At 35.9% G+C, this 24,991-nt stretch overlaps 1 protein-coding gene across 1 annotated transcript in view; it reads left to right on the forward strand.

Moving 5' to 3' along the window:
• Positions 1–24,991, forward strand: part of LOC145254608 (uncharacterized) — a 138,340-nt gene that overhangs the window by 56,417 nt on the left and 56,932 nt on the right. Inside the window, exon 3 of the mRNA XM_080113216.1 lies at positions 23,257–23,387. Coding sequence (XP_079969342.1) covers positions 23,257–23,387 — 131 coding nt within the window. The remainder of the gene's footprint in view (positions 1–23,256; positions 23,388–24,991) is intronic.

A 24,991-nucleotide genomic window follows, 5' to 3' on the forward strand; every position in this document is an offset into this window, starting at 1 on the left:
TGAACACCGGAACTGACACATCTAAAACTCTGTAAATATCAATAATAAGCGGAAAGCAGAGGTAATCTTTGCCAGCTGAGGATATTTTTAAGGAAAAAAATGTGCTGTTCGGAAAATAATGACCGATTTCAGAAGCAAACGTATCATTAAGTTGTCCCAAAAGTTCGTAAACACCGGCGAAAAACTGAATTTTTATAAAACTTTATTTTTTTTTTTTCGTTTATATTGTTATAGTGATCTTCATCTTTTTATTCTGTATGGCAATTGATAAAATTGAGCTGCGATTTTTGATTCGTTACTGCTGAAAGTGAGATCTTTCTGCCATGAAAGCCGCAGAAGAGATTTGTGCTACGAAAGTGAAGGAACAATTGCATATACGGTGATCTCAAAGTGGTACAAGCGTTTCGGCTCTGGCAACATGAGTTATGAAGATAAGCCTCGTTCGGGAGTTGGATGATAGAGACTTGCAAACAGGGTTTTACATTGCGCCTTCATCAATCAGTCGAGAATTTGCTGATGAGCTTGGAGTTGGCAAATCGAAAGTTTTGGAAAATGATGGTTTTTATTTTGAGGATTAATTTTTTGTTGTTGTTGTTATTACTTGGCGAGTAAAAATTCAATTTTTTGCTAGTGTTTATGAACTTTGGGAACAAGCTACATGTGAGGGTTTAAGGTGCCTTTTCGGGGAAAAAGCAGATGACAACAATAATCCACGTGAGAAAACGATCCTGTCAGGGGCAAAGCGCCAAATAGTTAGCAGACTTGAATAAACAATGTACAGGGAGTTGATTGCTGTGCGCATGCCGTAAAAATCCTTTGAGGAACATCCCCACGACACACTAACACTCCCTCGCAAGCGAGAGTAACCCATTTTCGTAGGTAGTTTTGACGGCATTATATATGTATGTAGTTCGTATGTAACCGGAGAACATCTCAACCTGATACATATTCCTACGCCAAGTGGTCTCTAACCAGCGACGGAGTCCTTTTTTCTCCATTTTCTTTCCTCATTTTGTGTGGGTACGATTTCTGAATAGAACTTAACCAGAGTTACTATACATCACATAGTTCTCTTCTAAAAATTTTGGACGCCTTCAGGTTCGTGAAGACCGACGCAGATCACTAATTTCATCAGGAACTATTGCCTGGGGGCTTTCTTTTATCGGGTCCATACAGTTTGTACTGTCATCTTGCATGCTTTGTGTGTCTCTATGTTTAGTAGAGTCCGATTGTTCATTGAATGATGAATTGGGTTCGATATATTTAGGGATATTTATTTCATTTTCACCTCCGTTTTGATCGGTGGTGTGATGGTTCGGGTGTTGTTCAACTTTTATAATATCACATTTCTTCACTTTGTACCTTTTCCCTCTAAACTGTTTATCCGTAAACTTCTCTACAGTACAATAATGATCTCCAACTCCCATCACCATGTATCTACTGCGACCTCGTGTCTTTTTAACCTATTTTGGTATTTTTCTTTAATCAGGTTTTTGTCTTCTATCAGTTGAATCTCTCCGATGGTTTGATCTCTCATTGTCCAAACTTCCAGGGAAGAGTAGCCATTTTCTCTAACTCTGCTGTTCATATTAGATATTATTACGGCCAACTCAGTATCCGTTATCTTACCGCCGGGTGGCTTTAATTTACATAATTCCGTATGAAATTCTGATACTGAGCATTCACTAATTGGACTTTTGATACAGTTCTTTATCTCTCCACTCTCTCTTTTAATACGGGATGATCCCAGTAAACTATCTGAGAGTAGGACTTGAAATCCGGAAGCGCCATCGACCCTGATCTTTACTTCATCACCCGACGAGGGACGGAACCATCTCTTAGAGATTGACTACTTTCTAATAATAGAAATATAGCATGTGTCAGGACAGAAACATTTTCTCGAACCAATAATACTAGTTGTCCTTCGCATTTTACGACATCGCCAGCGTATCAGCTCCCAATTTTATCTGGTGGTTTTGTTGAGGATTGTTTCTTGAATTGGCTTGGTATCTGCTTTAGTGACATGCAAGTGTGGCAACTATCTATGGTACGACTGATGGCCTTGTTCACATCCAGTGCATAGAATCTCATATTAAAAATCTGCTTCAACTGGTGTTTACTGGCATGGTGAAGTATTAGGTGTAGAGCGACTAAAAGTCCGTCTAATACTTCTTGGGGAATGACGATTCTCTGTCTAGCTGGGCTCAAGGCTTCCTCCTTTGTAATTATGATTAACCAATCTGCCGGGGTTGATGAGAGTTTACAATGTTGTAAATAACTTTTAATAGTGGTTAAAGCTTTCTTCTTCTTACATGGAGTTCTACCACCGCGTAATAGTCTATATACTTGTTGTAAGTCTGGACAGTCTTGTTGAGCTTGAATCCATGATGTATGGGATCGGACAATGACCAGCTAATATATCTTTTACAGTGATTTCTCTAATAACTGATGTCTCCAGGGCGTTGATAAATGTACAAATTTGGCATTTTTGCTCACAACGAATAGCGTTCCGGCTAGCATAATCTGATATATAATGTTCCCTGGTATATGGGATAATTTAACAGAATATAGAGAGATAACACTCAGGAACGTTGTGACTCTAGAGCTCGCAGAGAATACACCACGTTGGAGTTTCTCATATGCTTGTACACAGGGGCGCCTATCTGTGAGCACTTCGGTAACGTGTTTTGGTTGAATTATATATGGACTGAGGTGCTTAATAGCTGAAGCAATCCCCAGAGCTTCCAACTTACAGGCTAGCCAACCTGTTTGGTTAGATGTTTTACGAGCGTTGAATAAACCTGAGAGGTGAGCTTTGTCTCCTCTCAAAATGAAAAGGGATGCTGCTAATCTTAAATTATTCTCATGTAGTGTTAGTAACCCTTCTTCCCATGCACTGTTAAGCTCCATGTGTGTATTGGCGCCGACATATAGATCATCGGCCGATTTTACCACCGATCCTTTAATCATCAAGTCGCCGAATACTTTGGACATTATCAGAACCTGGGGGCCTCATTACTGCTATGGTATAGACATATACTCCACATATTTCATTAATGATTTGGCCAAGGGTATCTGAAAATATGCTTGTTTCAAATCACATTTGATGATGTATTTGAACTGAGCGATATGTTTAGTGATATCATCAACTTTAGGCATGAGAGCAGGTTGCGGTTTGATATATTGGCCTAATTCGGTAAATGCACTTACTAGTCGATGGCCTCCTGAAGATTTTGCAACGAGGAATGAAGGACTTACATATCCTGCGGTAATGTTTATGTCTTCTGGTCGCATGAAGATACCTTGCTCATATAGTTCATCAATTTTCGTTTGGAGGTGTTCTAGGTTCACTCGGTTATACATAGGAATGCGTCCCTTTCTTTGTGCTGGTAGTGATGTACTCATATTAATTCTATGTTGAAATTTACCAGATTTTCCGCTGTAGCATCCTAGTGATGGTGAAAATACTTGAGTGTACTTTTTATTTGTCTCGTGGAAGGTGGCCTTTTCATATTGACTGAGGAAGTTTGAGGGGTCCACATAAATTTCTGCTGATCTGTCTGCCCAGAGGCCAGAATCAGCGGAGGTGGCTTTGAAGTATCACGTGTGAGAAGCATCTGAGTAGTATAGCGTATCTAGCATATTTGTTCATGCCGCTTGATAAGTACAGGTGTAGTTAACTTGTTTGTGAAGGTTATTTTGTTGTATTCTGGTTTGGTTATTTTACATTGGATTCAGTCATTATGGTTATCAGTGTGTCTGAGCTCCACCGAAATTGTTTCACTTTGGGATTCTAGTGGTATTATTAAAACTATGTCTGGACCAGGTAGTAAGAAGTTTTGACGTGGGACGCGGAATATGGTTGCTGCTCTAACATATGCGCGTCTTTTTATGCTTATGTATTTGAAATTGCAGTAACCTCCAAGGTATACACAGTTTGTGTTTGCACGAAGATAAATATCATTTCTGTCCATGAATGGCATACCGCCCAAAATTGCACAATGTAAATCTTTTACCACAAACCCATCGAAACGATAGGAGTGCGTTTGTTTTGTGATTGGACATTCTCTGGAAACATTAAAGTGAACTTCCCCTGTTATTTCCATAGGAGAGACACCATCTGCCATGTTGGCTTTGTGGGTGGTAAGTAAGATATTCAGTTTGAGACGTTTTGCTTCACTCTTTCTAATTAGGTTACTTTCTGCGCCGGTGTCTAGTGTAACGTCCGCATCTTCTTTGTTTACTTCTACCTCCATACACGGTGACGATATGATGTCTACTCTGTTGATTTTGGGACTCTCGGGTCTTTTGATTTGAATTACCCTATTATCGGAACTATAACCTTCTAAGTCTTCATCATCTTCCTCAGTTTCTGATAGGATTTCTATATCTCCAATTTTAGACCGAAGGAATTTTCTGTTTGAGGTTGGCATAAAATGACAGTTTTTGAAATAGTGGGTTTCTACTCCTGGTCAGCATCGCAGAGGTAACATTTTAGCATGTTTCCCAGGCGACTTCTTCGATTTCCTGGCTTCATCGGTCCTTTCCTTCTATATCTGCAACTAGAGTGTGATATGTTGCCCTCTCTATCACCTATTTCTTGTAACAGGGACGGTATTGCATCACAGATTTCCGTCCTAATGGAATATAGTGTAGAATCTCTTAAGGGGATGGCAAATTTTTGCTTAACAAATCATCACTGTGATATTCTGTAAAGTGGAAGTTAGGCGTTCATCATTCTCTAGTTTTGCTTCGCAATGTTTGATAGCTGAAGCTTTTGTAATTAGACTATCCTCCATGAACGAGTAGCACCTTTCCCAGAGAGCTTCTCTTGTTTCAGTGACGTCGCATTTGAAACTGAACATGTTCATGATATTCGTTCCGGACTTGCGATAATCATAGTATTATCGGAGCCTATCAAATATTTCGTCTATACTATGTGCCTCTTCTTTAATGAAGACACTACCTAATAACTGGAGCATGAATGCTTATGAAGCCAAGTAGCACTTTTAGATTAATGGCTTTTTTTCTGCTGAGAATTTTTTCCCATTGACTTCTTGTTCATCAGCAATGAAGCCTCTACTCGGGGTGCCACTTGCTACACTGCTCCAGGTTTTGAGGTCCTCCAAATAACATTCAAATTTATTTTCATTTGAGATGTGATAAATTAATTGTTCACACGACGCTTCGATAGAATCTCTCGATTCTTGTTCAGTGAGGATGCTCTGTTTAGTATTGAAGGCAGACATGTTTGCTTAAATAGATTGTTTTGGAGGAAAAACGTATAGGATATGTTTGTCTTCACTTACTGTGTGGTTCCCGTAAATAAGTAAATTTTTTTTTACTCCAGCAAAAGTCTATTTGGTCCGGTTCAGATTCTGTAGCAGCACGTTGATTTCAATAATCGATTAAAACACACTAATGTGTGCCACGTACATACGAGAATACACATAAATGTACTAATATAAAACTATGTCATGCGACTGTTGTGCCCCTGTATCGCCGGAAAACGACTTTAGAAAACTGGTTATATTGTCACTTTCAAAAGGAACTGTTGGTTTGAATCTGCGTAAAGTTTCTTACTTAAAAATTAGCAAGAAAAGTAACAAATAATTGTCTTTTTAAGTATAATATAGTACATTTACATTTTATTCTTTAGAAATTGGTGATTATAATTCGAATATTGTATATCGTTTGTTCCTTCGTTACGACAATCACCACGTTTTTTCTGATTTGAATATAATGTTTGTTTTCAACTTACTGCATGGTTCTCGTACGTCAGTGATTTTTTTTTACTGCGTGGTTTACATAAGCGTATAGTATATTTAGTACTGTGTTGTTGTTGTTGTTGTTTTGAGGTGCGTATAATGTTTTGAACTCCTCACGTTTATTTCTGGCTTAAAACCGTCTCCACTCGTAATTAATAACGACTTGTAGGAGTACGATGTTCATTTATAACTTTTTTTTTGTCAGTTATTTTTTGAAAATCGTCTTTTCTTGTAGTTTTTGTAGCGACTCGAAATCTTAAATTACGATGTAGTATTTGTCCTAATTCTTTCAGGGTACAAGTTCCATTTTTCGGATATGCAATATAACGCGACTTGTAATCCTCGTACTTTTAAACTTAATATTTCCGGGAAAACTTTTGCGTATCCTTAGTCAATGAGTACGACTGTTCTCATTTGTAGATTATCGTCGAAGGCTGAATTCTTTTGAATCCCACCGCTGTCGCCACGTGTGAGGCTTTAAGGTGCCTTTTCAGGGAAAAGCAGATGACAACAATAATCCACGTGAAAAAACGATCCTGTTGGAGGCAAAGCGCCGAATAGTTAGCAGACTTGAATAAACACAGTGCCGTAGGTAGTTTTGACAGCATTATATTATATATATGTATATAATCTGTATGTAACCGGAGAGCATCTCAACCGGATACATGTTCCTACGCTGAGTGGTCATTAGGCAGTGACGCTAATATTAAACCAACTTTGTCAACCTTTTTTATGTTGCCTATTTGCTTCAGATCATCGGTCCAATCTATATGAATATTATGAAATTTCTCTAATATGAGTTTTATTTAGCAATTGTTTTCAAACGATTATTTTTAAGAGTTCATGGCTGTCTTACTTTCTTCATCTTCAAGTCTCTTATTACCAATACTGCATTTCTGAAACTTCCTTCATACTTGTCGATCCTTTTCCACTTGTCATCAACGACTGTTTAGAAAGCAGTATGTCAGAGTATGAACCCATGCCAAAAAAGTATGTTTTCCTCCTACATGTTCGTTATTACGCACTTATATGTTTAAAAATTGGCAGATATTATTGAGCATTGTTAAACACTACTTAGCATTTCTACTCTTCATGGTTAATCACCTGAAGGTCAAAAGATTAGTTGGCCGAAAGGTGGTGGAACAGCAACTATAAAGATGAGGATAACAGTCCGCAAAAAGAAATGTATGCACAAATCATGTGAAATCTTTACCTTTATAAAGTTAGATATATGTATATGTTTATACGTTTGAATATACAGGATTTACAGCTAAACTAATTAACCGATCACTGTAGAGTTTGGAACGTAGCTGGATCATATTTAGTTTAATTTGATTTTATGCAAAGGGACAAGATGGGTGTGGAAGTTTTTCGTAAAAATTTAGATATTTTTGAAATTTTTAAAATATATATCAGACAACAAAATATATTCCCAAAATATCAGTTGCTTTAGAGTATTTAAGTGGTCTTTGGGGACATAATATAGAAACAACTTACTATGTGAAAATTTAAATATTTCAGATTTGAATTAACTTTTATCCGTAGTCATTAAACGCCAATTAAGTAAGATCTTCTGAATATAAGTTATTTCTTAAAACCTTTAAACTAAAGACTTTAATTGTAAGTATTTTTAGGATAAAAATCATCCAATGGATTTCGATCAAACCTGTAGTAGAGACTCAATATTCCTTTCCACTGCGTCATGAGCCTGTGATTGAGTGGATATAAGCATAGGCCTCTACCGTTCAAGGTGATCATTGTCTGAAGATATCAGTTTCAAACATACGCAAGCAGGTCAGAAGATTAGTTGACCAAAGCGCTATGAGACAACAACTATGGAAGGCAGTAATTACTGGAGATAAGTTACAAGACTTAGCATTTCTACTCGTCATGATTAATCACCTGAAGGTCAAAAGATTAGTTGGTCGAAACGTGGTGGAACAACAACAACAACTATAAAGATGAGGATAACAGTTCGCAAAAAGAAATGTATGCACAAATCATGAAGCCTTATCGCAAAGGATTCCAAAAATAAAAAAATAAAAACATAATCCAAACAAAAGCTTTAGTGTCTTATATCTTGATTTTAATTTAGGTTAAAAAAAACATAAAATAGTACAAAACTGCTCTCTTCTGGAAATTAATTTTTCGCATCCTGGGACAGATAGTATTAGAGTTTCGTATAAAACACTACACACATAGCACCTAAAATCCACTTTCTTTTTAAATGAGTTGAAAAATCGAAAATTCAACTTGCTGTTTTCTGTCAGTTTTGGAACATAACTGTTAATATGTACAGCAGATATTTATTAAAAATAATTCGAAATTACGTTTTTATTAAAACCAATAACATTTATTAATATCATTTAGATTATTCGGACTACTATTCTCACATTGAGTGTTATTTTAATTACGTTTTGGTCGATGTAACGTCTGACCTTATTTTCTATCTTGTCGAACTGGGGAACTTTCTGTTGAATTCGTGAATCTGCGGGAAATTTCGAACGAAACCGTTCAGACACACATTCGAAAAACGATTCGCTTTCTCCCTTGAGGTTTGCATTTACAAATATCCGTTGACTTAGAACTAACTTCGATGATGTAGAATCATTTCTCCAATCAAACTCCCCCGGATATCTCAGCACTAAGTGAAACTAACTTGCATTCCTCCATCCCTTCTAACATCTTTAACATGTCTGGTTATCTTTCACTCTGTCGTAAGGACTCTGACAAACATATGCACGGACTTGGAGTCTGTATTCAATTCACCCTCCCCATGAATAGGGAATCTAAACTAGAATCAGATGACCAGGCCTTCATGCGCTTTAAGCTGACTTTACAACATAGCGTTAGCTACCTATATTTTCTTTACCCCTCTCCCTTGACCCAGGACTCTACTCGAATCAATCATGTCTCTTACGGCATAGATGTATCACTCTTACTTGACACTAGTGCCCAAATACACATATTAGGTTACTTTAACGCCCACCAGAATAATTGGGTTGTTTTTTCAAACTATGCAGACACAGCTGGTGGCATCATCCATAACTTTTCTATATCCCATTCCTTGACACAAACAGTGACATTCCGGACTCGATATTCAGATCGTCAGGACCAACAAACCTCACTTCTGGATTTATTTCTGACAACAGTTCCTGAGGATTGTATAGCAAATGACCATTGCCCACTCGGGAATGTTGATCATGCTGTGATAATGATAGACATCATTCTAAACTCTACCCCAAGATGAAGATATATTGCTCAAAACGAAAAGGTACTGCAATAAGGCTGACTGCTAGTAGAGATCAAACCAGAGATGCCCTTTGGGGAAATATCTTTTCTCTTCCAGCGAAACTGCGCAAATGAGACCACTGAATGGTTCAAAGCAGTAATTGAAGCACATGTTTCCACACAAAGGTTCTATAACAAACCCCACTCTGTTCAATGGTTTACTTCTATATGCGCAGCTGCCATCGCTCAGAGGCAACATGCATACCGCAGATTTATCCGGCATAAGTCCTGTACATACACACAACAGTTTATAGAAGTAATTGTAAAAAAAGAAGTCGCAATAGCTAAAAGAGAAACCACAAGAAAACGCATTGAAGCGCAGAAATTAGGAAATCGTGATTTCTGGAAAATCTATAACAGTGTAGTAAAAAATGGGCAATCAACAATTCCATCACTACCCAACAATCATGAAGTTGTTTGCACGGCAACCGAGAAAGCTAACATCTTTGTTCGTCAGTTTGCCTCAAACTCTACTTTGGACCGAGCAAACCACCCCTTCTCTGATTTTTCTTCGCGGACAGAAATCACAGTAAATGATCTGAAAATTACCCCTTCTCAAGTTCATGACATCATAAAAAATTAGACACCTCAAAAGCACGTTGACCTGATCTCATCTCGGCTGTACTATTAAAAAATTCTTCCGCTGAGGTTGCTCCAGTTCTCTCCAAACTCTTCAAAAAGTGTATTAACAAATCATGCTTTCCCGACTCATGGAAAACTGCTTCTGTGCCACCAGTTTAAAAAATTCTGGCGAAAGAACTGGCCCATTAAATTATCACCCTATTAGCTTCCTTCCTCTTTTCGCCAAAATATTTGAGTCTATAATTAATGAAGTTGTAGTCCAGTTGCGAAACTTCCGTCTGACCATCAATATGAATTTAGGCAAGCCTGTTCTACTGCGGATATTCTAACTGTAATCTCTGAACGTATATACCATGCACTGAATAAGGCCGGGGAGGGGAGGGCAGATCTAAACCAATACCTAAAGACAGTGAGTCAAGTACAATAACCATTAAGTCAGCTTGACACGTCTTTAAAAAGTGTTTTAAAACTTACTTATTCTTAACATATGGAGTCTTTCGTGTGAACCATTCACGCATGCGTTACACAGTTGACAAACAGGTAAAAATCCGATGATCAAAAATTCGTTGAGTATATAGGTTGAGCAGTGTCCTCACACACATTCTCACTTTTATAGATTACTATAATAATTATTTTTAATACCTAAAGGCACTAATGTTTCATCTTTTCGAGAATCATCAGTGTAAGGTGTCAAGAATACCGCTGTTCGGGATATTCGAACCTGGCCACGAAGTTATCTCTGACTATTACAAGGAACAAACCGCTCGGCCAACGTTAACCGCGAAAAATATAGTTGAAATTAACATTTATATAAAGCGTAAATATCATTCAAGACATCCGGGAGTGATTTATGACTATGACATCATGATCTACGCACACGCGCTTAAGTGACCGACTTAGTTTATTTCAACGTAAAGTGTTCGGCAGTAAGAAGGGGCTGACATAATTATTACTAGAATAATTATTTTTATATCTTGGTAAAATTCAGTAGTATATATATATATATATAACAAATTCCTAATGAACCGCCCCCTTAAGTAAACACTTCATCAAATCTCCACACTAACGTAATGTACTTGCAATAACCCTTATCCTTCCGGGCCTTGGTAAGTGGTGATCACTGTATAATATATATATATATATATATATATATATATATATATATATATATATATATATATATATATATATATATATATATTAGCAGGCCGCCTGTCGTAGCCCGATTGTAAAACATGCTTCAATATGATATTTTAATTTATGCAGATTTCGTATTTATTAATATTAAGGGGAAAATTTTCTATTGATTACATAATATATAGTAGTGATTTAAAAAGTTTTTTTAAAAATATGATTTGAATAAAAACCAAACTCATATAGCTCTTCAGTGTTATTTGTTACCGTCTGAGTTAAATCCATATGCATATCACAACTTTAAAAATTAAAATAGTTAAACGTGTATATTTGCACATGTATAAAGATGTTTACTGAAATTATGTTTGCCAAGTTCAAATACTTTTTCAATTTTGACTTCTAACAGTTATTTTTTAGCTAAAAGCCAGATCCAATATATATCAAGTTTCAAGTATTTAGAAAAAATTGACAGAGTAGTTTGGTAGAAATGATCCTGTCTGTGCGTGCACACGATCTCTACCGAACTACTCTGTCAATTTTTTCTAATATATATATATATATATATATATATATATATATATGCATATATATATATATATATACTAGCAGGCCGCCTGGCGTTGGCCAGTTGTAAAATACGCTTGAATATGATATTTTAATTTATGTAGATTTCGTATTTATTATTATAAAATCACTTCTCTATCGTTTATTATATTGTACCTAATATATAGTAGTGATTTCAAAAGTAAAACAAATCGAAACTAAAACATATAACTCCCCAGACTTATTCGTTACCATCTAACCTATCAACAGGTAGACATCAAACCCTAAAAATTAACCGACATTAACTTATAAATAAGTATTTGTGCATGCCAAGTTTCAATTTTATCAATTTGAACCTTAACACTATTTTTACCGACTAAAAAACAAGTCGATTTTTTCCACAGGTCCGAATTCTCAATTTATCAAGTTTCAAGTTTGTAGACTAAAAATTGGCAGACTAGCAGACTATTTTCAGACAGACAGACAGACAGTAGACAGACAGATGGACAGGCAGCCAAGGTCACCTGTATATATATATAAATATATTTATTTACCAGTGGTAAAAAAAACCGGACTAAAGTGCTCAATGTGTAGTCAGAGCAGTATATAGGAAATTTATTACTGTGAGTCCAGAATGAGTTTACAAATTGTTTCAACTAGAGGAAAATCCTCAAAGAGAGGAAAAATCCAACTAGCATCATCAGAATTCATAGATGGACTAAGTTATAAAGTCAAATAAAAATGGAAAGATCGTAGATAAAGGGGAGTTAGAAAAGAAGGGGGAGTGGTGGGGAGAGGACGTTGGAGTTTAAAGTAGTAGGAGTGTATTAAAAAAGAGAGGGGTTTATAATTAAATATTAATTATGTGTAAATTCTTATATACGTGTTTTTTAACAGTTTAAACTTAAAAGACGCTACTTTTGTTGATAACGGCATAATTAACAGTTAATTTAAAGGATCACCATGGCAACAGGTTGGAAAGTTAATGTTAGTGAAGGAACGGGTTGAAAATGGGGTTTAAAGTAATTTAGCCGGGCGGAGAGAGATTGAAAGATATTTATTGTTTATAAAATGGAAAGAAAAAGAAAAGGAAAAATAAGTTAATGAATTATACTTTACAGGTTTATTTTAATAGTGTGATGATATATATAATTAAATATAATAAATAAATTAGCCGGGCAGGTAGAAATAATACGTTACAGGTTTATATTAATAAAATAAAATAAAATTTTATATAAAATTTTACCCTTCTATTTCTCATTTCTTTCTTCCAACTTAACGCCCGACAATTCAAAAAACTATAAATAATAAATTAAAAACAAAAAATTAATTTTTCAATTTCTCCCTGCCCAGCTAATTTATATATATATATATATGTGTATATATATGTGCACATGTATATATATATGTGTGTGTGTGCGTGTGTATGTGTGTGTGTTTGTATATGTATGTATATGTGTGTGTATGTATGTATTTATATGTGTGTATATATATGTGTGTGTGTATATGTATGTATATATATGTATTTGTGTTTGTGCGTATCTTCTATATGTGTGTATATGTATGTGTTTTTTTATATATATTTGTATTTGGTTACGTATCTTCTACATGTATTTTTGTGTGTGTGTTTTTCTGTGTGTATGTGTTTTATTCACTTATTATAAATATCTCCCTAATAATTTTATGAATTTTATTATTTGATTAACTTACTGATATTCTTACCTATTTCTATATTAGTAAAATAAACTTGTAACTTATAATTCATTAATTTATATTTTTCTCTTTCTCTCTTTCCTTCAACTACAACGCCTGAAAATTTAAAAATTATTTATAAAATATTTTTCAATCCCCCCCCTCCCAGCTAATTTATATTTATATGTATATATATGTATGTATATGTATATGTATATATATATGTATGTGTAAGTGTTTGCATCTGGATGTATGTGTACTTACATATATGTTTATATATGTATATATGCGTGTATTTTTACGTATCTGTGTATGTGTACATATATATATATGTGTTTGTATATGTATGTTTGTGTATATATGTATATGTATATATATATGTATATATATATATATATATATGTATATATATATGTATGTGTGATCACGCATGTGCTTTTCCCCCATTTACGTATGTGCATTTGCTGTACATATTTATGCGTGTGCTTATATTTGTGTGTTACTTATTAAAAATGTTTTTTTTTCTATTATTTAAGTTACTTACTTAAGCCTTCACCTATTTTATTTTATTTCACTAAAATAAACCTGTAACGTATAATTTCTACCTGCCCGGCTATTTATTTATATATATATTATATTTAATTATATATATCATTACACTATCAAAATAAACCTGTAAAGTATAATTCATTAACTTATTTTTCCTTTTCTTTTTCTTTCCATTTTATAAACAATAAATATCTTTCAATCTCTCCCCGCCCGGCTAAATTACTTTAAACCCCATTTTCAACCCGTTCCTTCACCTATTTTATTTTATTTTATTAAAATAAACCTGTAACGTATTATTTCTACCTGCCCGGCTAATTTATTTATATTTAATTATATATATCATCACACTATTAAAATAAACCTGTAAAGTATAATTCATTAACTTATTTTTCCTTTTCTTTTTCTTTCCATTTTATAAACAATAAATATCTTTCAATCTCTCTCCGCCCGGCTAAATTACTTTAAACCCCATTTTCAACCCGTTCCTTCACCTATTTTATTTTATTTTATTAATATAAACCTGTAACGTATTATTTCTACCTGCCCGGCTAATTTATTTATTATATTTAATTATATATATCATCACACTATTAAAATAAACCTGTAAAGTATAATTCATTAACTTATTTTTCCTTTTCTTTTTCTTTCCATTTTATAAACAATAAATATCTTTCAATCTCTCTCCGCCCGGCTAAATTACTTTAAACCCCATTTTCAACCCGTTCCTTCACCTATTTTATTTTATTTTATTAAAATAAACCTGTAACGTATTATTTCTACCTGCCCGGCTAATTTATTTATTATATTTAATTATATATATCATCACACTATTAAAATAAACCTGTAAAGTATAATTCATTAACTTATTTTTCCTTTTCTTTTTCTTTCCATTTTATAAACAATAAATATCTTTCAATCTCTCTCCGCCCGGCTAAATTACTTTAAACCCCATTTTCAACCCGTTCCTTCACTAACATTAACTTTCCAACCTGTTGCCATGGTGATCCTTTAAATTAACTGTTACTTATGCCGTTATCAACAAAAGTAGCGTCTTTTAAGTTTAAACTGTTAAAAAACACGTATATAAGAATTTACACATAATTAATATTTAATTATAAACCCCTCTCTTTTTTAATACACTCCTACTACTTTAAACTCCAACGTCCTCTCCCCACCACTCCCCCTTCTTTTCTAACTCCCCTTTATCTACGATCTTTCCATTTTTATTTGACTTTATAACTTAGTCCATCTATGAATTCTGATGATGCTAGTTGGATTTTTCCTCTCTTTGAGGATTTTCCTCTAGTTGAAACAATTTGTAAACTCATTCTGGACTCACAGTAATAAATTTCCTATATATATAAATATATATATATTAAGTTATAAAATATATATGGCGATTAAGCTACACACAATATTCTGCGTTTCATCCACGCTACGATTTCATCAGGCTTATGCCATATATATATTTGTCAACTGTTTAACACATGCGTGAATGGTTCACATGAATGACTCCATATGTTTTCAAGAAAAAATACGCAATTAAACTCGGATCTCCAACTTCCAACGCAGGCCCTCACTACCATGTCTCCTTCTCCAACATCAGGAGTCTACGTTCTAACCTTCCAGAGGTTGAAATCCAATTACAGGAGACTAAACATGACTTTTTATTTTTAAGAGAAACTGGCATTGGACAGGTTATTTCCCTGGATGAGTTCGTAATTAAAGGATACTCTAACTTAACTTATAAATCTGCCCCCAAGATCGCCATGGTCATGAAATATGTGCCTATATTAAAGATAGCTTCTCATGTGGTAGGGACATCTCCAGAGAAGATCCTAACTTACCCTATATTTGCTTCTGGGTTGCACTAGCTCACAGTACTGCATTTATATTTATCTCTATCGCCCCCACAACAGCGGAGTTACTATCTTTAAAAGCATATCTGAGAAAATTGACCAAGTCCTATCTGTTTATCCTTCAGCTAACATTCACGTATGTGGAGACTTCAATGTTCACAACATGGAATGGTTGACCCACTCAAACAAGACCGATGATGAGGGGAGGTTTTGTCATGATTTCTCCATTGCTTATGACCTCACTCAGATTGTTCTTGAACCCACCCGTGTGCCCGACAATAACGGCCAGTATGCGAGTCTACTACACCTTTTTCTCACAACTTGCCCTGAACTATGTTCAGTTTCTGTTCTGTCTCCTCTTGGATCTTCCGACCACTCTGTTGTATCAATTAAGATCAAAATGAAATGTAGTAAGACCCCAGACGTACCTCTCCATCGTACAGTATATCGATACACTATGGCTGACTGGATAGCTTCCGTACATTTATATCGGATCTACCTCTGCGTTCCATGTTTAAAAAGGATGTGTCTTCTATAGTATCAGACCTGACGGAATGGTTAATTGTAGGCATAGACCGTTTCATACTCTCAAAACAACCAGCCATGGTTCTCTCCAGAATGTGCTGCTGCCATTGCGCACAGAAATCACTTTTTCCACTGCTTCCAACGTAATAGATCTATGGAAACTAAAGCCGCTTTCAGAACTGCCAACAACCATTGTAAGAAAGTAATAAGGAACGCAAGAGAGCTGTATGCTCAGTCCGTCAAGTCCAAAGTAGCTGAGCAGTGGCTTGGTTTGCACCAGTTTTGGCAAATAGCAAACAGAATCCTGAACAGAAGCGTGTGCTCTATCCCAACTATCATCAATGGACCTGAGATAATCTCGTCAGCATCAGAGAAAGCCAAACTCTTTGCCAAGAACTTTGCATCTAATTCTACTCTTCGCGACCAAGGCCGCCAACCCCCAATATTTCCTCCTGTATCAGAAAACACGCTATGTGATATACATACATCTGTACGTGACGTTGCCAAGCTAATTAAAAACCTTGATTCCAGTAAAGCGACCGGCCCTGACGGTATTCCAATTATAATACTCAAAAAACTTCAACCAGAACTAGCGCCCATACTTACCAAACTTTTTAAACGTTGTCTTAAGGAGAAGTGCTTCCCATCACCCTGGAAAATTTCATCAGTATTCCTCGTATTTAAGAATTCGGGTGATCGCTCATCTCCCTCTCAGTACAGGCCAATAAGTCTCGTGTGCGTCATGAGTAAATTGCTGGAATCTGTGTTAAATAGAGAAGTAATCACCCATCTCAGCAAATATAACCTTCTTAGTGACACATAATATGGTTTCCGTTCTGCTAGATCTACAGCAGATGGGCTTACAGTTATATCTCATAGGATTAGCGAATCTCTCGACGGAGGCAACCTTTCTAGGGTAATGTTTTTTTTTACACAGTGGTCACCGCTTATCAAGGCCCGGAAGCCACTCAGGGATAAGGGTTATTGCAAGTACAGTACTTTAGTGTGGAGATTTGATGAAGTGTTTACTTAAGGGGCGGTTCATTAGGAATTTGGTAACGTGGGACTTGAACACATCCAAGTTGTAGTCAGGTGGGAAGCAGGCAGACGGAACAGAGTTCCACAGGCGTGCAGTTCTAAGAAATGTTCATGGAATCTACGTTTTGATTTAGGCACAAATAAAGAGTGGGGGAAATTTTTCACAGTGGATGCAGCTAGACGGGTGTTTTTCGTGAAAGATTGGCGAGGGAGGACCAGAGATTGGAGTTCAGACGAGCACCTGCCATGGAAATAACGATAAAACAAGGATAGGCTCGCAACGTCTCTTCTGTGGGAGAGAGGTAGCAGGGTAGAGAAAAGAGCATCCCCCACTAAGCCACGAAGTCTATTTTGTACTCTGTCAAGGCAGGATAGGCTGTTTTTAGCAGCTCCTGCCCAGATATGTCAGCAGTATTCCATCCTTGGACGTACTTGGCTTTTATATAGATAGAGAATTGCATCAGTAGTGAGATATCTTCTGGGGTGGTAGAAGGGTCCCACCATCTTTCCAGCGACTTTGGCAACAGACTTGATGTACGTGTTCCATTTCAGATCAAGAGTAAAGGTCAACCCCAGAAGCTTGTCAAAACACGGGGCCTCTCCCAGACGAGAGCCATCCATCCCAATTGATGCCAGATGGGGATCAGAGCGTTGATGATGTAAGGATAGGAGTTTGGTCTGAGATGCATTAAAGGTAACCAGCCACGTCTTCCCCCACTGAACTACGCATTCGAGATCAGAGGAGAGAGAATCAGAGAGAACTTTGTCATTAACAGCCTTTGATGTGTTGCCATAGATGGTCGTGTCATCAGCATAGATGTCAACGAATGATTTAAGTATCTGTTTAGGGAGGTCATTGATGTAAATCAGGAAGAGAGTTGGGCCAAGGATTAACCCCTGAGGGACTCCAGCATTAATACTGCAGGCCTGTGCGTTTTTTCCATCGACCACTACTCTTATAAGCCTATTGGAGAGAAATAATTTAATGATTGAGAAAACATTTCCAGTTATACCGTAGCTGGAAATCTTGTGAAGTAGACCCTTATGCCATACCTTATCGAAGGCCTTTGATATGTCAAGAGCAATTGCCCTAGAAAGGAAGCCTTTGTCAAGAGATTCACTAATCCTGTGAGATATAACCGTCAGCACATCTGCGGTAGATACTGCAGAGCGGAAACCATATTGTGTGTCACTAAGAAGGTTATTTCTGCTGAGGTGGTTGACTATTTCTCTATTTAATATTGATTCCAGCAACTTACTCATAACACACAGGAGACTTATTGGTCTGTACTGAGAGGGAGATGACTTATCACCTGATTTCTTAAATACAGGGCAAACTGATGAGATCTTCCAGGGAGTCGGAAAGCACTTCTACTTACGGCAGGGCTTAAACAGTTTCGTAAGTATGGGAGCAAGTTCTGGTTGAAGCTTTTTTAACACTATAATTGGGATGCCGTCAGGGCCAGTTGCTTTACTGGAATCAAGGTTCTTGATTAGCTTGGCGACCTCATGCACGGATATTTGTATGTTACCTAGCGTGTTCTGTGTTATAGGAGGAAATATGGGGAGTTGATGGCCTTCGTCGCATAGGGTAGAATTAGCTGCAAAGTTCTTTGCAAATAGTTTGGCCTTGTCTGATGCTGACGAGATGACCTCTGGTCCATTGATAATGGTTGGGATAGAACGCACACTTCTGTTCAGGATCCTATTTGTTATTTGCCAAAACTGGTGGGAACCAAGCCGCTGATCAGCTACTTTGGATTTAACAGACTGGGCATATAGCTGTCTTACATTTTTTATTACTCTTTTACAGTGGTTGCTGGCAGTCCTGAAAGCAGCTTTAGTCTCAGTGCATCTATTACGTTGGTAGCTATGGAAAAGTGATTTCTGTGCGCGATAGCAGCAGCACATTCTGGGGAGAACCATGGCTGTCTGTAAGGTTTTTGTTGGAATTTTTTAGATGGTATGAATTGGTCTATGCCTACAATTAACCATTCTTAATTGCTTTTGATATATAAAAGGACTTTGATAGGGTATGGCATGAAGGCTTACGTCACAAGATCTCTAGCTATGGTATAGCTGGAAATGTCTTCTCAATTATTAAATCATTTCTTTCTGACAGATTCATAAGAGTAGTAGTTGATGGGCAAAAATCAGAAACTCACAGTATTAATGCTGGAGTCCCTCAGTGGTCCATCCTGGGCCCAACTCTTTTCCTGATCTACATTAATGATCTTCCACATCACATCCTTACATCATTTGTAGGCATTTATACTGATGACACTACCATCTAGCACATCTAAGACAGTAAACGACCAAGTTCTCTTCGATTATCTCTCCTCTGATCTTGAGCACGTGGTACAATGGGGAAAGGGGTAGTTGTTTACTTTTAATGCATCTAAAACCAAGCTTTTATCTTTACATCATCAACGTTCTGATCCCCATCCAGTAGATATCTTACTGCTGATGCAATTCTCTATCTATATAAGAGCCAGGTACGCCCAAGGATGGAATACTGCTGCCACATCTGGGCAGGAGTTGCTAGAAAGGACTTATCCTGCCTTGATAGAGTTCAAAATAGACTTCGTAGCCTCGTGGGAGATATCCTTTTCTCTTCCCTGCAACCTCTATCTCACAGAAGAGATGTTGCGAGTTTGTCTCTGCTGTATCGTTATTTTCATGGAAAGTGTTCGTCTATAGTTCCCCACTCGCCAATCTTTCACAAGAAACACTCGTCTAGCTGAAAACACTATCAATAATTCCCCCCACTAGTTATCTGTGCCTAAACCTAAACGTAGATTCCATGAACAAAGCTTCTTTCTTAGAACTGCACGCCTGTGGAATTGTCTTCCGTTTCCTGCTTTCCAGCTGACTACAATATGGTTGTCTTTAAGTCTAACGTAAACAAGTTCTTGATGAGCCGTTCCACTTAACAAATTTACCGAATTTCCATTACTTACGATTGCTATATTGTCCAATTTCTACTGTACACTCTTTAACCCTTATCCTTAAGTAGCCTCTTGGCCTTGGTAAGTGGTGATGCCTATGTGATATATATATATATATATATATATATATATATATATATATATATATATATCGTTTGCCTAGCCTATTTTGAAAACTGAATTCCCTCAAGATGTGTTATATCAGATGTACTGTTTCTGTAATTAATTATAAAACCAAACCTTGAATACATTATTCCATCCATTTCTCAATGCTGGGGTGAGGCAGGATGAGTCAATACCTTTTAATTACTAAAACTAGAACGTAACGTAAATGTAATGGCGTTTAATTCTGTGTTTAATAGCACTTTCGTTATCCGATAGAATGCATCCGACAAAAATTATTGGGTACTGTTTAATAGGCAAACAACTAAAACTTGTTTACAATATGTTCGTATTTTAATTAGGATTAGAGTTTGTGTGTGGCAATCGACTCGGGTTCTCTCACATTTCTTTCACTGCAGCGAAGAAGAAACTCTATGCGGAAATATAATTATCATGATACCCCATCTTGTTGCAGCATGCATCAGTGCTTATAAATGTTTATAGGTTGATGAATATTTTGATTTAAAAACTTTCCTGCTAAAAGTTTATGTTGTTCAAAAATCAAAATAGAGCAACATTTTGATCGTACCAAAAAAAAATGCAGGTAGATGGTTTAAAAATTTTATGTAACTTTATAATTAACAACAAATCGACCCTTCCAAGAAACTTGAAAAACATTATGGAATTTGACATTTTTTTTAAATGGCACTCGAATTGAAAATAAAAGTTTTAGCAGCTTCCATATACGGTCTGCTTATCGTGAACTCGTTTTAAGTGAACAAAGAATTTGTTTTTTTAGTTACATAGTTTTATAAGTGGGAATAATCTGCATATTTAGAGAAGAACTTCTTTAAGACAAATTTTAAAAGACGGCGTTGAATTTTAGACGGCCAAGAGAGAGCATTGGAATTTATACCATCGCCGCAATGTTACATCCATGTGCTTGTTTAACAAGTATTTTAATAGCATGTACTTCGATAAATTCGTAGCACTCGTGACCATTTCGTATAAATATGCTCGATTAACACGACAAAAAGCAAAATCCCTTTCACTGTTGCTGGAAAGACTTCTACTCTGAAAGTTTCTTCCCTCCAACTGCTAGACATTGGAATTCCCTTTTTGTATCCTGATTCCTGGATTGTACTAACATGCAGAGATTTATAAGTGATATTAATTTGTATATGCGAATAACAACTTATTCAAGTAGGACGAATTAGGGAAGACAGAAAATTGAATTTTGGCAATTGAGAGAAAGAAAGCATTAGAGTTTGAGATTTGTCCTCATTTGTTGTGGTGTTCTTGAAGAAAAAGTCTCTTTCTACACATTAAAAAAGATTAACTTCGAGCATTGAAAATGATAACCAAAAAACTTTTCCATCTCTATAATGAGACTCCTTCTATTTATATCGTTTGTGCAAAATGTTTTCTCCGTTTCTGGACTGTTTTCGTGTCCTTCATTACTGACAAGCGAAAGTTTCTATATTATTTTTCCCTTCATAATTTTCAAATTTATTTGTTGCCATATATTTTCACCCCTTTGTTCATAGATTTCATTCCAGTTTTGACAGAATTGTTTGGACAGTTCGACATTTGTTGATTTAATATATTCGGGAGTAATTTTATTTGAATGAACTCTTTTATTATGAAGTATTATGAAGTATAAAGATATTCTTTCCACGAATATGCGAACTTCAAATCGAAGCTGTTTTTATTTTTTTCTGAGGCCCGAACTAGGCAGGCATGTTTTTCACACCGCTAACTTCGTTTCATTACACTTCGTTTCTGGTTGCAATTTAGACGGGATTTCAGACAGTCTTATTAGCATTGTCCTTATGACATATGATTTGTTCGTAGAATATTTTCCATATAGTTACATTTAGTTGACGTTACTCATTACTCTCTTTGAATTGTTTACCCTGGCAATTGGTACATTTCGATTGTGTTTAGGAGTCTTAACGAACTCATTTATTAGTAACTATGTCTGTTATTTCCACCACATTCATGCATTGTTTTATTGTGCCCCTTATACATTTGCCTTTGGCAATATATATATATATATATATATACATATATGTGTGTGTGTGTGTGTGTGTGTGTGTGTGTGTGTGTGTGTGTGTGTGTGTGTGTGTGTGTGTGTCGAGAGAGAGAGAGACAGGGGACAGATAGACGGACAGACAAATAGAGAGGAGAGATGAAAAATATAATTTTTAAAACGCAAAAGAATTATTGACTAGACTGCTCAATCACAGAAGTAAGAGTTCAACATTTGTATTTAAATAGATGCAAACATTATCTCATTAATTCTTAGTAATCCAAACAATGTGGCTAATTATTAGTGTCTGCTAGAATTTCTGAATTCAACAGTTTCTATATTTGTACTGTTTTCTTCCTCTTTATATTCCACGATAACCTTTAATTTATGCTGGAGAAGATATTCCAACACTCGCATTATTATAAAACGTAAAAATCATATCAAAATGCACCGAAATGTATTTCAAATATGTACGACTTTCCATGACAACTAATTGGAGAAATATGCATTGAAGGTGTTGGTTTTGTTATTTCTCTTGAATTATTTCGACCAATATTAAAAGGGTGCGCTCTTCTGTGTGGAAATTAAGAAAAGCATAGTGACGACGAGGACGATGACGACTGCAATGATGATGATGATGATGATGATGATGATGATGATGATGATGATGATGATGATATGTAGACATTTGCATACAAAATATATCATTTATGTATATCCATGATATTTTCGTCTTCGTTGTTTCTGAAAGAGATAGATAGATAGGTAGATAGATAGATAGATAGATAGATAGATAGATAGATAGATAATGCGAAGGAAGAAAGTAATTTAATGTTACTTCCTCGGTACATACTTTCTCGCGGAGAATACTTTTACATTTTCTCCCGTTTGACACGTGATTAATGGTATGCTTACTTCTTACTCCTGCACACATGGAATTTCCTTAGAGTAATTCAGTTTCCCACTGGTAGTGATGCAATTCTCTGATCTAACTGACAACTGCTGTTGTTAATAGTTGTTTATTTTCTAACACAGTCCAAATCACGAAGTCAGGTTATACTTTACTATTTTGTCGTTACTTTCAATACTTTCGTTTCTTTATTATTGTTATTGTTTTTTTTCTTTTATTGATGTTATTGTTTTTGTTTTTGTTTTTATTTTCTAAAGATCAAATTTCATTTTTCTTTCCAAAGATGTGAGTCTAGTACAAGCCCAGATGACACTTCTGAAGCAAAGAAACTTTTCGCTTTTGCCGACACAAACTTCGATCATCAACTGACCTACGACGAATTCGATGAGGCTTTTATGTCATGTGATATCAACGGTTAGTATTCGATTTGATTTAATTTAATCAATTTGACAATAAAATGAAACAAGCATTCGACTTTTGACATCTAAAACAAAAGGCAAAAATGTACACAATGGACCAGAACCATTTTCGCTGGCATTGCTGTGTCATTTACGCATTTAATACATCTGGATATCCTTCCCAAAGTCCAGAGGCTTTTAGTTCTCTCTCACTGCAAGAACTTAGACAGTGGAATTTATTTATAAGTTAGCGCTACCCAGGAGGGGCATTCTGACCTGCAAAAAGTGCCTTTGTAGCCCTGTCTTCATTCCCCGGTAAGGGCGTCTCAAGAGATTAAAAATAAACTAACCCCTTCTCAAAGAGAAAAGGCAAGACTGGGAGACTGCACAAAACCAACATTCCACCGAAATCAACATGGAACAGATTATTACAGAAATGCTCTCATCTCTATTGACTTTGGAGCCGAAGATAAATCCTTGTCGAAAAAGCGTTCATCTCCTGTTTCAATCGAAATCGGTTGCGAAGCATTTTCTTAATATGTCTGTATAGATCTATTTCGGATGCAGATGAAGACCACACTCCAAGATGTTGGCCTTCTTTTTATTCGAAAAGGGGTTAATTTATAGCTAATTGCCTGAAACGCCCCTACCGGAGAATGTCGACGGACGTTCCCGGCATTTGCTCTTTTTGTAGGATGCTAGTTATTCAAATCTCGCTTTCCAAGTCTTGTGTCACATCATCTATCCGTTCAAGGGAGATAAATAGATCTATTTAAGGTACAGGAATAAAAAAGATCGAGCTTCTTGGGTCGGTTTTCGAAGAGCAGATGCTGGAGACCCTGCACTATTCATGTAGCCAGTCGTTGAACTTCACATGCCATATATAACGTATTAGAAATGGATCAGTGGACGATTTTATTTTTGACCGTCGTATTTTTTCTTTTTTGTTTGTTTTTTTTTTCTTTTTTAATTTACATTTTATCTGATGGCTTTGTCGATTTGTTTGTTTGTTTGTTTTTTATAAATCGTAATATTTTAAAAGTCTTTATGGAATTTGTGTTGATTGTTTAAACAGCCAGGAATATATCCCTAAAATTTTCATTTATCCACTCTTTTTCTTTTTACTTTTTAAAATTTTGTTATCATTTTCCATTGTCGGGGATGGGTCATCCTACCAAATGTTAGACGGTCACACGCTATTTCGGACAATCCAACTGAGAGATCTTTTTAGGATTTGAACCGTCCCGTTCAACGTAATTGTTTGTATTTCTCCAGTAATTGGTTCACCGGGTATATTTGTCAGGTAGTTTTTTTTTTCTTTTTCGTGAGTATGTAGATCTTCCTTAGATTTCAGTTTCTTTTAATATCGTACATAATACCTTTATTATTTCGTTATCTTCGCTCCCTTTCAGCTCTGTTTAAGCATCATTAAGGATACTGACTTTTACTATGGTTGCTACTTTCTTTTTTCTTTTCAACATTCATATACCAGGTTTAACAACTTCATTTACTGGGTATGCAACTGTAAAGACCAACGTACATTTATTTGTACATAAATGCATGATTGTGCCAGTGCCATCACACAAATTTAGTGAGTAAGAAAATGTCGAACGAAACCAA

The sequence above is a fragment of the Euprymna scolopes genome, chromosome 30 (genome assembly GCF_053919585.1).
Source record: "Euprymna scolopes isolate OS-2025 chromosome 30, ASM5391958v1, whole genome shotgun sequence".
Lineage (NCBI taxonomy): Eukaryota > Metazoa > Mollusca > Cephalopoda > Sepiida > Sepiolidae > Euprymna > Euprymna scolopes.